The sequence below is a fragment of the Oryzias melastigma genome, linkage group LG24 (genome assembly GCF_002922805.2).
Source record: "Oryzias melastigma strain HK-1 linkage group LG24, ASM292280v2, whole genome shotgun sequence".
Taxonomy (NCBI): Eukaryota; Metazoa; Chordata; class Actinopteri; order Beloniformes; family Adrianichthyidae; genus Oryzias; species Oryzias melastigma.
Window position 1 is genome coordinate 24,108,964 of NC_050535.1, and position 14,154 is coordinate 24,123,117.

General features: G+C 41.6%; 1 protein-coding gene across 3 annotated transcripts in view; it reads left to right on the top strand.

Annotated features, from left to right (window-relative positions):
• The window catches only part of fynb (FYN proto-oncogene, Src family tyrosine kinase b), a 32,897-nt gene extending 26,582 nt beyond the window's left edge, over window positions 1-6,315 (top strand). For 2 of the 3 annotated variants that reach the window (XM_024291780.2, XM_024291781.2), the window contains exons 9-12: window positions 768-844; window positions 1,161-1,314; window positions 3,146-3,277; window positions 4,353-6,315. In XM_024291780.2, the coding sequence (XP_024147548.1) occupies window positions 768-844; window positions 1,161-1,314; window positions 3,146-3,277; window positions 4,353-4,561 (572 nt within the window). In that variant the 3' untranslated portion in view covers window positions 4,562-6,315. The remainder of the gene's footprint in view (window positions 1-767; window positions 845-1,160; window positions 1,315-3,145; window positions 3,278-4,352) is intronic. The other variant, XM_024291782.2, reaches the window with a different exon arrangement.
• Window positions 6,316-14,154: the final 7,839 nt, after the last annotated feature.

The following is a 14,154-nucleotide window of genomic DNA, read 5'->3' on the forward strand; positions in this document are numbered from 1 at the left end:
GAACGATTGGCTGATTTATACACCCATAACATAATGAGCAGATCATGCATGAACTATGGATGATTACTGCATGATTATTACATTTTTCATTTGCAATTCATTAGTGATCCGTGTGAATTTCAGTCCATCGTGATACCTGCATGATACACGTAATCTGTACATTTTTCTTGCGTTCCTCGTTAGTTGATGTGAGCAGGTGTCTGTCGAGGATCTCGGCTGACGTGTCTTTACGTCAATTCAGTTTCTAGCTGATCAGAATTTTTGCCCAGTGAGATTTAAATAGTTCATGCATAGTTCCTACGCAATTCAGATGGCAATCAGTCACAATGTGCATGACTCATGCAAGAACTATACATGGTTTGCATGTCCCCCTGTCTCTCAGAATGCGAGTCATGAGAGAATGGGACTCTAAACTTGACGCGGTCCTTCTTGTGGATCCCCCAGCTGCAACTCCTGCTGAGGTTCCTCTGTCTCGAAGTGAAGAAATTCAATGAATCTGGTTCATTCCTACTTCTACTTCAATGACCCTTGATGGACATCTGAGCAGATTATCAATGAAGGACGCATGAATACTTATGAATTACGTTTATCATGGATGTATCATGAAAGCCCTAAATGACATACGTGGAACATGTGTAAAATGTATGTAGTCCCAGTGTGACCCGGCCTCAGAATGACATGGTTTAGAAAGACTGATTTACTTCTGTTTTTCCAGATAAAGTGTTCATGTGTCACAGAGAAACATCACTTATGCTTCTGTTCTGCAGGAAGCCTTCTGGACTTCCTGAAGACTGGAGAAGGACGAGACTTGAAGCTTCCTGACCTGGTGGACATGGCAGCACAGGTACATCTCTTGTGGAGATATGACATGAGGTTTCTAAGCAGCAAGAAGAACAACTCTATGAATCATCTGTAAACAAAGCTTTGTTAGAGCCTTGTTGATGTGAGCTTCGAGCTAGGCGAAAGAACGAAGCCAAAGTCTCTCAAAAGATGAGACTGGTTTATGTTTTTCATACCTGAAAAACAGAGATTATATGAAGTTCCTTGTTTTTGTTATGTCCTGTTAAAGTTGTGGTCAGGTTAGTTTGAATTTGTTTGAACGGCCAACTCATTTCCAAACTGTTTGATTCTCTTGTTTCCACGTCCATGCTGACCTGCAGGTGTCAGCAGGCATGGCTTACATCGAGAGGATGAACTACATCCACAGAGACTTACGCGCCGCCAACATCCTGGTGGGGGAGAACATGGCTTGTAAGATCGCAGACTTTGGCCTAGCAAGGCTGATTGAAGATAACGAGTACACTGCACGGCAAGGTAGGACTCCAGTCTTCTTCCAGGATGAATACATGACTTCAACAAAGTTATTTTTAAAGGCTATTCTATTCTATTCTTCTGTTCTGTTCTGTTCTATTATAATGAAAGAATATTCTCATTAGACACTAAAATATTAAATATTGAAAATGTAGAAAACAATAGTCTGGATAAAATGATGACACCCTTAGAAAAGTTGGAAGATCGTGTGATTATAATGAATTTACCACCAGGCAAAAACTTCTGTGAGAACTTTTTTCTGACAAATGAGGCAAAAACTGAGATGTTTGTATATAAAAATGAACCATATCAAGAAATGGGTAGAGTTGGTCCCCTGTTCCACGACCAGGACAGAAACCGCAGCCCGACTGGGCTGAACTCTCCTCTCCAGTACTCAGAAGCAGACTCTCCAGGGAGGCTAAGGAGTCTGAAATACCCAGTAGTTGGAGCACACCAGACGGGGAACCACCACCCCAGTCCAGTGGTACTGCCCCTCACTGCCTCATGGCATATCAGCCAAGACACTCTACAGCATCCAGACTTGAAACTCTCAAGGTGGACTTCATCCAGCCCTGGCACTTTGAGCCCACAGGGTCTCTTCAGCTACTTTGACGACTCCAGCTTAGCTAATGGACAGCCCCACCAGTCTGATTCCCCTGGTTTCTATTCTTAATCAGCTGTTAGGCATCAGCCAATGCAGCGCGTTGGGGGTGGGACCCCACCAAGACAGCACCACCCCGGTGGAAGCCAAAACAATGGAGATCTACGAGAAAGACCCGATGCACCTTCAGAGTCGCCGAGACGGGGGAACGTGCGAACCCTGTATGGTTCTCACATGAGACCTGCACAGTTGTGTATGATTGGCATCTGGACTGCATATGAACTATGCATAAACTGTGTAATTCTCAACCATCCAAAAATTCTGAACAGCTCCAAACTGAATTGACGTACAGACACATCAGCTGAGACCCTCGACAGACATCTGCTCACATCAACTAACGAGGAATCCAAGAAAAACGTATTAATTACACATATATATATATATATATATATATATATATATATATATCATGACTGAATGACTAAAATTCACCAAACACCCGAACGAATTTCAAATGAACAGAGCAATAGTCCCCCATAGGTGATTTGCTTATTATGTGACGAATATTAATCACCCCCCCAGCACCGTGCAGAATGAGGGATTGCGAGACAATGCGACTCTAAACGCCTTTTGGACCCTTCTCACGGATCTCCCCAGCTGTGGCTTACACCAGAAAAAAGATGTACACGCTTCCTGCCTCAGTGTTTAATCTTTTATTTACGGTTACTTTTAGTTGTACATTGTTTTAACCATCATCGGGCAGTTTTTTTACATTGACAGAGAACCACCAACAATTCTGTCTTGACAGCAATGTTTCTTTCTTGTGATGGTACCTTCCTTTAGCTCATGGCTACCTGCTCAAAGTTTTATCAGAGCAGTTTTATGTTGGTAGGCAAGGGTTTATGAAGACCAAACTGGTAGAAGTTACAATCACAACTTTCACCACCACTGAGTATTCCATGAAACACTCTTAGATACTTCAGATTAGGGGTGTAATGGATCACAGATAAACCGGGATCCGTTACACCCCTACTTCACATTTACCACATATTAATTAGTATAGTCCATTATTCTTTACTTTTACCTTTTTAAGTCACCAAAAACAGGAAATATCTCTGGTCTATCTTGTGTAAAAAGTTCTGATCAGGATAAAGCTTCCAACATGATTTGAAGTATCCATGTTGACAAGTCCATCACATGTCAAAGCTAATCCAGCGTGACTGCCTACCCCAGGTGCAAAGTTCCCCATCAAGTGGACCGCCCCTGAGGCAGCGATGTTTGGGAGGTTCACCATCAAGTCTGACGTGTGGTCATTCGGGGTCTTTTTAACAGAGCTTGTCACCAAAGGTCGAGTCCCATACCCAGGTAAGACAAACGTCTTGCAGTAGAGCATAGAAGGCTGAGTCATTTTTAGAACATCACTAATGTGCTGAAAGCTTTTGTTGATACCTTTGTTGTTAAAATGTCCCACGTGGAGATTCTCTTCTGCTACATTTTAGTTGGATTTAAATGTATTTATTTGAATTAAATTGATGTTTAGGTATTAAAAACATAAAAAAATTAAAAAATCTTTCTTTTTTAAATAATTTAATTATTGCTCATAATCATAAATAGACAAATTAGCTGTTTTGCATAGTGCATGACACAATGAAACTATTCAAATATAAAGTTTGTTGAAAGGAGTTTGATTAACTGCTGGAAAAGGAATGGTAAGACACAAGCTTATATAATGCCACCCATGTTTTGCTTTACCTAACTGTTTATCTTTTAATTTGGCTTTTTTATTTTCTTTTAATTAAATGTTAGTGTTGGACATAGTTTACTGTTATAATACAGGCTTTTTTCTTTAGATACACACAATGTATATTCATCCAAAAACTTTGAGGCTTAACTCTGTTTATATAAATTATGTTTGCATTTCTTTGTTGGTGGACCAGACAGAAAAAAGAAGGAGAGGGTGGGATGTTAGAGGTGGGGAGTAAGGGTACAAAGAAAGGGTCAGCCGGTCGGTTTCAACCATAAATTGTGGAAAAAACAAGTTCCAAAAAAATCACACAGGTTTATCAAACTCATTACAGAAATAATGAAATGCAATGAATAAAACAAACAAAGACACACGTAGGTTGATTCATGAAATAAGTCATTAACTAAAACCAAGTAGAGTTTGATTGATTGCTTGAAAAGGAGTGGGAAGAAGTGAACACATATATTCCCACGCCTACTTAGTTACTTCAACGTGAAAATACATAGTAAAAATACATAGTCACCTTTGAGTTCTGAGCTGTGTACTCCTAAAAGGTATCAAAGGAACCCCCTCCCCTCACAAAAACACAGGTTTACAGAGAACTCTTGGTTCAAATGTCTCAGTGAAACTTTTATATTAATTTAATTTTCCAGGCATGGCTGCTCTTTGTCAATGTCTTCTTGTGTTATATGTTAGGCATGAGTAACAGAGAGGTCCTGGACCAGGTGGACCTGGGCTACAGGATGCCATGCCCCCAGGACTGCCCCACCTCCATGCATGAGCTCATGTTACAATGCTGGAAAAAGGAACCAGAGGGGAGGCCCACCTTTGAATACCTGCAGTTCTTCCTGGAGGACTACTTCACTGCCACTGAGCCTCAGTACCAGCCTGGAGACAACCTCTGAAGTCAGTGTGAAGAGAGCCGGCCAGGCAGGACTGACTCTGAACCCCAAAGAAAGAAACCATGGAGAAGTGAGGAGCTGTTCGGGTTCCTGAAGGAACATCAGCTTTAGGTGTGTTTCCTCTACAAACAAATGAGGAAAAAACGTGTTGAGGAAGAAAAGTATGCAGAGAAAACGGTCTCACCCTGATTTGTGCGTGCGTAATTCTGAATTTGTTTGCAACTTTGGATATGTGCATACATGATTTTTTATATTAATTATCGGGCATATGTGTTTAAGAAAGTGGCAAAATATCAAGTTTCACCAGATATTATTCACAATCTAAGTTCAAACAGGCTGATAAGAAAACTAATGACCTAGAATTCTAGCAGCATTTAAACGCATCACTTACAGACGAATTTTGGAGACGTGATAAGAGTCTCACCTCAGATTTGGGTGTAAATGCGGTCTTGTGTTTCTTAACAAGTGATGTGTGCGTAATTTTTAAACATTTATGTGTGTGGTTAGTTTCAAGCTGTTGTCATTTTAATTTGTGTGTGTGTAAATTGTATTTAGTATTTTTTTTTATTTTATTATTTTAGTAATTATGCACAAAATATATTGTATGAGTTACAAATCAAGAATTACACATACAGCATAGATTGTTTGTTAACTTTGTTTTTGTTTTTTCTACCAGTGACATTGAAGGCCTCAGTATAATTTCCTCTGTATTAAAAGGCAAAAATGCTTTGAGTTTCTCTGCTCTTCTTGCAGAGAAGTATGAAAGTACTGTATATGAGAGGCCATGTGAGACTTAATTCTTACTTTCTTTCACACAAATCATCAAACTCTTTCATACTTACCATCAAGCTCTTTCGCACATAAAGTATGAATTAAGTCTCATACGGCCTCTTATAGAGAAGATCTTCATCTCCCCTCAGTTTGTAGAAGGTTTTCTTATGAAGCTGTAGCTTCTTTTATACATTTCAAAAAAATCAAAAAATGAAATCCAGATTTCCATCCTCATCGTCACTTATTTATCTAAAATATATATATTTTTAAACATATCTTGTACTCTTCCTGTGTTCTATAAGTGTTCCAAAACCAGCTCAGTTTTCCTTCTTCCTGTGTTTCTTACAGGAAATCAAAAGTAAAAGCTAACTGGGTTTAGAAAAGTAAAACCTTTTTCTGAGAGGCTCTGTTTTATGTTCAATAAGTTCACACCTTTTATTGAATAAAGGAGGTGAGAGTCAAATTTAGCGATGGTTTATGTAAATCTAAATTAAAGCAAAATATATAAAAGAAAAGATGAAAGAAATGAAAGAAAAGATGAAATGACCAAGTGGTCCAATGTTTTCAGTCCTGGAGCCTGATTCATACAAATGTTTTGGTGTATAGACTGCCAGCACTGTAGGCAGAAGTACTGTATATATAAATACACGGTCCAGCAGCATCGTGTGGAAATGCCTGTAAAGACTTAAGCTGTTAGCATTTGGGTGAGCAGCAATGAGAACGAGAGCTGTGTCTATGCAGAGCCATGATTCCCAAAACACAGGCAAAATGCTGATGTTTGGATGTAGGAAGCCGCTTGTTCTCATTTTAGAAACTCTCCTCCATCAGCTCTGCCTGATCTTTGAGACAGCCATGGGTATGATGGGACAGTCAGTGTCCCGGAGCAACAGCAAACAGAATGACTCGTGGGCCAGAAACCAGAAGTGAGCTTAATGCCTTTTGGTTTCAGCTGAAATATTACTGGTGGGTTGTAACTGCAGTGACTGGTAGTAAATACTGGCAGGTTGTGTTGGTGACTGCACGTGTGTCAGAATCGAATCACCTGTCGAATCACCCGGCAGAGGTGCAGAGGAAATAAAACAGTCAGTAGAGGGCAGCAGAGAGTGGACTCTGCTAAATCGAGACATGTTGAGATAGATCATGACAGTTCATTGAATTGGAATGTCCTGAGACTGAAAGAAGCCACTGGTTACACATTTGGAAAAGGCAGATCACAGAAAACAACTGCAACATTATGAGAGCAGTCTAGAAAAAAAACAACTTCAAGAAGGTCTATGTCAGACTGATCACAAGAACAGACACAACACTGGGAAATGCTATCAGCTCATCAGCACGAAGGAAAACCAGGCCAGGATGGAATTCTCAGAGACGAGTCTTACAAACGGTGGGATGAGCTTTTATTACCAAAGTGACCGAGAGGTTCAGCAGCTGTGAAACGCACAGGAGAGGGATGGGGTCAGCTATATTTATTGCAATAGCTTAGACTGGTCAAGTCAATTTGTAGTTTGGAACCATGTAGATGCATTTGAACTGAACTTCATTCATATCCCAATGGGATAAATTCCTCTATCAGGGCACAACAAAAAGTCAATAAGGTGCATTAAATAAAAAAAACCTGCCAAAGAGGACACATAAGAGGCTAACCCCCATTAAAGTCAGAGGAGGCGCTGAAAGCCTAGAAAACAAGAAGTTTGTTACAAAGTGTCAATCAATGAATTCTATCAATAGTTTACACACCATACGAATTGGGTAAGATCAAACAAACAGTGACACCTTTAAAGAGGTTTGTGAGATTTAATGACCTGAGAGTAAAAGCAGGCTCATGCATCTGCTGTTCATCAACACTTCAAGTCCACAGGCTGCAAAAACTTGGCCTCACCGTTCAGATCCTTCTGAGGAGGACTGGACACCATCATGTGAAAGTTTAACAGACTGAAGAATCACGACCACCAGCATCACATAAACACGGACTGCTGCTGCGTTTAGATTCATTCAGAAATGCTTCCCCAAAACCGTCTAAAGGTTTGTCTTCTTTCAGAAACAAATTCTAGGATGTTTCTAAATCCAAACGTTATATTCCTTTACAAGATTTTCATCCTACAATAATGATACATCAGCATTTACTAAAGAGGGCCTCCCTCCAAACAGCATGTAACCCTTGTGCTATTCTAGATATGTTTACATTAAAGAGGTCCTACCATGAAAATTCTACTTTTTGAGGTTTTAGATGCATTTTACTGTTCATTCCTCACTATAAAGAACCTCAAAGCGGTATTTTGGTCCGTTCATGCTTTTAAGAGTAACCCTATAAAAACCTGCACTCTATGCAGCAGCCCCTCCCATACCCATGAAAACGAGCGGGTGGAAACGTGCTGACTTAAGATCGATGTGAACCGCCCCCTCCAGGAAAAATCTGTCCTGCAAGCTCCGCCCCAGACTGCAACGAATACGCAACCACTTTCTCCGTGGAGTTGTGGTGCCGAGGTAGTTATCCTCCGTCAGAATGTGTATCCTGACAGAGGATAACTACCTTGGCACCACAGCTGTACCAGGAACCGCTCTCTGACCCATCTTTCCAGGTGGTCTCGGTTCATTTCCAATCAGAATGAACTTCTGTTCACTCTGAGATTCCTCAGTCTGAATACGAAACGAACCGAGAGCGGAACAACTGAACCTAAACAGTCACCGTACCCGACAGTCACGTGATGTAAACACGTTAGAAATGAGGTGATCGGTGAGCCGCAGACAAATGTAGAACATTAGATTGTTATGTTAGCCAAAAGGAAATAATTAGTTCAACTGTTTACTTGTTAGAACGTTTATTTTAACACTAAAAAATGTCTCTCTCTTTTCTGTCTCATTACACGGTGTGCGCCGGCTGCTGCCGTGACGTCATCTTAAAACTCTATTGTAGTTCCAACAAAATTCTCTTAAAAACAATATCATAAAACCACAACGATGAGACACGGAAACTCATTAAAATGTGGTCGGATGAATTCATGCTCAACAAAACAACCTTAAACATGATCCACATTGATTCTACCAACAGTCTACATGTCACAAACACTTGTTAGCGTGTGTAGCTGTAGCTGTAGCGTCTCCAGTAACCGTCATGCAGGATTCCTCCGCGGTACCAAAGCTGCAGTAAAAGTCTTGAGCCTGACCTTCATCCAGACGATCAAAATCCACCAGAAAATACAAAGTTTGAATGAGGGAAAAATCCTGGCAAGATTATACAAACCACAGCGTATCCATCTTTCTCTTCTGTTTTGACATGCCACTATAGCTGCTGGCCAATGACTGAGGAGATTTTAGTCACATGGTTTTGTTTACAAAGTTTGGTCATGCTGAGGAGGCTCAAGGATGACATCGTGAAGTGGGCGGGACCAACAAGGAGCGAAGGTCTCCTTTTACTTTTACTTTTGTGTATTAAAACGATTCACAAAAATGACTCGTCATAAATAATTTGTTTTTTAGTGTTCCAAAGGTAATATATGATCATATATATGAATATAGTTTACTCTGAAAGGCTGAAGAAAATCATGGTGACCACTTTAAACGTGGGTCATCTGGACCCCACAAGACAGTGCACTGAACTTTATTTTTGTAATTTTCTATTTTCACTGGTGTCCGCGGCAGACCTAAAATCCTGTCCACCATTGTCCTGGGAGGGATCACACATCAATGTAAGGGTGGGGTCATCTGTACCCAATAAGAGAGCATGCGGTTAAACAGGACTCGTCTGCAGAAAGAGAGTCTGTTTGCTGCTTCTCATTATACTGCTATAGTTTGCCTTCTCCCGCTTCCAGCAGCAGCTCCTGGATCCGGAGGACTCTGTCAGCTCACCTTCTCTTTTCTCTGTCAGGTCTCATTAGAACTCATGCCTGTAAGCTGCTGTTCTGGAAAAAGAGCCCTTTCTGTGAGAACTGGTCAAAATACAGCCGTATGAAAAAGTGTGGGTACCCATGATCACTTTCAAGATTTTCCTTTAATAATTGGTTGCCCGGGGTGCCCAAACTTTTTCCTGCTACTGTACTACCTTCTCCATTAAAACCTCTGAATGTTTCCATTCAAGCAGCACAGCAGACTCTACTAACGGGCAGGAGGCTGGAAGAGAAACTGAAATGTTGTAATATTCTGACCCTCTGCTGGAAAACACTAAAGATCTCCAACAACATCCTAATCCACACAGGTTCCAGCTGATGCTCCAGAGAACAGTGTGGGTGTGAGAGCAGAACGGCTGCAGCAGGAAAAGGTAATGCTGAAAAAGAGAGGGTCGGTGTGTTTTTCAGATACACCTTTATGTGACATTGTGGATGATAGCAGTTCCCTTTGCCTCAATGACTGTAAATATTGTGCATCAGTGTCATGTGTAGCCATTAAAGGAAGTGTTTTTAATCTTTCTGAAAGTCAATTGTCAGACACAATGTGTGTGCAGTAAAAGCATCATCATAAAAGCCTTTATGATGATGCTTTATAAAGAGGACCATTCAGTTGTGTCTCAGCCAGGAGAGAAATGTCTTATCACTCTCAGCTGCAGTTAAAAGCTTTTATAGAACTGTTTTCATGGTGGCTCTACAAGCAACAAACAGCAATAAAAGGAGATAGGTGAGATGATGTTCATCATTAGAAAGCATTATCAGCAGGACACTGGAGGCTGTTCCCACCTGGAACAGGTGAAGCAGAATCAAACAGCCTAACTGGCCCAGACACACTCACTGAAGGTGTCTCATTATGAGAGTATTCAGCCTGCAAACACTGAGGAAACACGTGCTATCCAGTTCTACTCCTAGAACTGCACAATGATTGCAGGAAAGAGAATAAGCAAAGACAGAGATCATGTGAAGTTCAATGATTTACAGAGAAGAAAACCTTCGGTCTGAGCAGATCCTCCTTTCATTCATCAGCAGCTAAAACTCTGTTCATTTCCTTAATTCAATTCATAAACATTAAATTGTCATAGAACACAGATGCATTGCCCACTGTTTCTTTGATTTCAAGCATTTGTTTGTTTATCTTAACATAAATTGGAGCTCCAGCTCATAAAACCAACAAAAACAAGATTTCAGAAAATCAGAAAACTGTGGAGAAGTCATGTTTTGCTTCTCAGTTGCAAAAAGATAAAGACAGAGATTCTGATCACATTAAATCAACCAAAATAAAGTATTTTCTGGATGAAATGTCCATCTTCAATGCAGGTAGGGTCCGGGTCCTGCTGGCAGAGGAAATCTTCATCTCCATCTAGATCCTCAGCAGGAGGAGTCATGAAGATCTGTTAGACTGTTGAAGACAGCAGTGTTTACCAACAGCAGAGCTGGACATTGCAGTCCAGATCATGACTGAGTGTGGAGATTTCTCTCTGGACCTCCAGCAGTTTGGGTTCTGCTCCTCACCAGTCTTCCTCCAAACCTTTGGACCTCGATTCCCAAATGAAAGACGCACTTTCCTTTGATCAGAAAACAGGAGCTTAGACCTCTGGCCAACAGTCCTTCTTCTCCTAGGCTCAGTTAAGACGGTTCCTCCGGTGGTCCAGGATCAGAAGTGTCTTGACCTGAGGAACCACGATGTAGTAGTCCATCTCCTGAATCTGGAGGTTTGTGAAGCTGTTCCTCATTCCACTCTGTCTGGATGTCTGCAGGTTCTTGAATCTTTTGGGTAATCCGCTGAAGCCCACGGTCGTCCTCTTTGCTGGATCATCTTCTCCTGACAGTTCTCCTTCCATTAGACTTTCTGTTGATCTGCTGGACACATTTTTAGGTAAACAGATTTTCCAGAGCAGCTGGAGTTCATTAGAAATTCACCTCTAAGTTGTGGGCGGGACTGTTGGCGGGGTGTGACCTTTCCCCCTCCCATCATCCCTTTGTTTACACTTTATATTGGTAATATTGGAGCTCCAGTACAGCTCTGATCCAGATTCCAGTTCAGACGAGGAAAACAAAGACGTTCATGGATCTATTTGTCTGCTCGTGGATGCATTAGAACGGAGGGAAGCAGAGATCTTGTGGCTTACTGATTCCATGTCACAACTACAAGCTTTTTCAAACAGCTTTTTTTCCTCTGCTCCTGAATCACAGCAATTTGAATAAAGAAATACTCATAGATTCAATTTCAGTCTAAATTTTCTTTACATATATATGTCCATCGTGAACCGAAGGCTACAAGAATATGTTTAAACAGCAAAAACACCTTTTCTAAATTAATATTCTATGAAAGTTTAACCTTTTGAATGGAGTTATGAAATCAATACATTTTTCCATGAGGTTCTAATTATTTAGGAAGGTTATGCACACATACATGAAATACATAAGTCATGAACAATATGTACACCGGTGTGTGGTTAAATATCAAAAGAAAGAGAGTTGTTGTGTACAGTTCAGCAGAATAGGATGTTGGGGCAGATTCTATGGGTATTTGGGTGTAAAGGTCCAGACACAGACGTCTGTTGTTGAGTCTGACAGCAACAAGAAGGACAGACCTGCAAGATCTCTCCTTCACACAACAAGGGTGGACCAACCTGTCCCTGAAGCTTCTCTCCAGGACAGTCAGGCATCCTGCCGTGGCTGGGATACATGGTCCAACATGATGTCAGTTTAGCTAGGACCCCTCTGCCTCTCACCTCCTTGAAAGATTCCAGGGGGCAGTCCAGGATAAAGCTGAACTTATTGAAGATGCTGTCCAGCTTCTTCCTGTCCATGTGGGGATTGGGATCAGGGGGTGATAATGTTAACTTCTTCCACCTGGTTTCCGTCCTCCTAATGAATGCACCTGTACTTGTCCCTCCTATATAAGTCTGCATTTCTCCTGCCAACACTGCCAGATCGTCTTGTGTGTTTTCGAGAGTCACGAGCCCCCTAGCCTTTCAGCAACAACGTTGTAGAAATAAAATGACATTCGTTTGGAGCCATTCTGTGTCCTGCGTTTGTGTCCGCGCCCAGATCCTGACAGTCCATGTCTGTGATGCTGCTGCTCCAGCAACATGAGCCCCACAGATGTGCTGAAGCCACAGCAAAGTCATAGAAGCTTCTCAGGAGTGAGCCCTCAACTCCATGCTGCAGCCTCCTCTAGCCTGCTTTAGACCATCCTGTAGAGCAGGCATGTCCAAAGGTTGACTTTCCAACAAGCTAGAGGCTCTTTTCATAAAAGCAATAATCAGCTAAAAACTCTTTGCAATTTCTTGATTGTGGTTGGTTAAATTACATTTTAAGCCATTGCAATACTGAGACCACACTGTCATGTGCATGAGTAGGTCCTCTCCAGGGACTCCAGCTTCTTCCCACCATCCAAAAACATGCTTCAGAGGTTCAGTTGTGACTCTAAATTGTCACTAGGTGTGACTGTGAGTGTGTATGGGTTTGTGGTTGTGGTCTTGCAACAGACTAGTGACCTGTGCGGGGGGCACCCTGCCTTTAAGTGCCCAGGTCAGGCTCCAGCAGCCCTGTGACCCCGCAGGGACAAAACAGGTTTAGAAAATGGATGGATGGATGACTGTGTCATTACTTCCAGGAAAGGTGGAATTTAGCATATTTTTTCAATCAAATATGAAACAACTGTGTCTGAATAATATGCCAAAAGACTGTGGCTGTTTTCAAGGAATTCATTTGGAAGAGACACTACCAGACATGACACGCTACTGTAAAAAATATGTTGAAATGTATTTGTTGATGGGAAGAAATGAAAAGTATTACAAAGAGAGTCAGACTTTCACCTCACCACCTGGGCCTCCTTGCAAAAGTTTGCCCCCCCTGTACAGTGTTTGGTGTTTGCTGCTGAGGTTAACATCCAGGTTCTTGTAAGTCCACCACCATCTCCCTCCTGTCTATTGGTGGAGTGACTGCCCGAGGAATGAAGCTGTTGGCTCTGATCCATGTTCAAGTCAGACTAAAGACTATAAAAATGGGACCCGGTGCCTCCCTGCTGGACTCTCAGATGGATTTGTGAGATTCTGAGAGCAGCTTCTTTAAAGACAATGATGAGGTGGGGGTGGGGGGCAGGAAATTATTGCTTCATAGCTGATATGTTTGAAGTAAGATTTGAGAGGAAATAAGTTAAGCTTATTTTGACTGGTTGTGTTTCAAAGTATCTGTATCGATGTTTTAAACCTGTGAGGATGATGCTGAATGTTTTTGCATGTGTGTTCCTGTTTGAGTTTCAATGTTTACATTTAAAAGTTATCTTGTTGGAATGTTCTTTTTCTTCACAATTTTGGTTTTCCTGTCTTGTTTCAGAGTATGAATTGCTCACCATTTGCTGGTGCTCTTTTTCTAAATGTTCTGTTCTGATTGGCTGCAGGAAAGTTTGCAGGAAGTGTTCCAGTCTATATATGGAAGTGTTGAAAATGCCATCAGGAGGACTTCCCCCATTGCTCTATGACCAAATCAATGAATTTACCCAGCTCCAGCAGTTGGAGGTCGGCTGTTTTCTTTGGTTTGCCTGATTTCCATCTCCTCCTGCTTGGTCCACGCGTAACACACCCCCATGAGGGAGAGAGTGGCACGCGCTGCAACAAGAGGAGGCAGCTTGTTTTTATCCATAGCAAACATGAACTGAGGAAAAAGGCCATGCGCCACCAACCAGACTAAACATTTGTCTCAAAACAGACAATCAGATATCGGTTGAGATGGAGCACAAGATGAGGCATGTTAGAACGCTGGCTTGTTGCTGTTGGTAGTCGGGCTTATAAAAGTCTCACCACCCAAGTGGTTTCATGTCAGAGAGGTTTGTTTCTGCTGAAGTCCAGTTTTAGAAGATGTGGACGCATCATTCTGCACTGAAAGAGCGTAAGAAGTGCCTGAAGTATTCCTGACATGTCTGATGTCCGTTTGAGC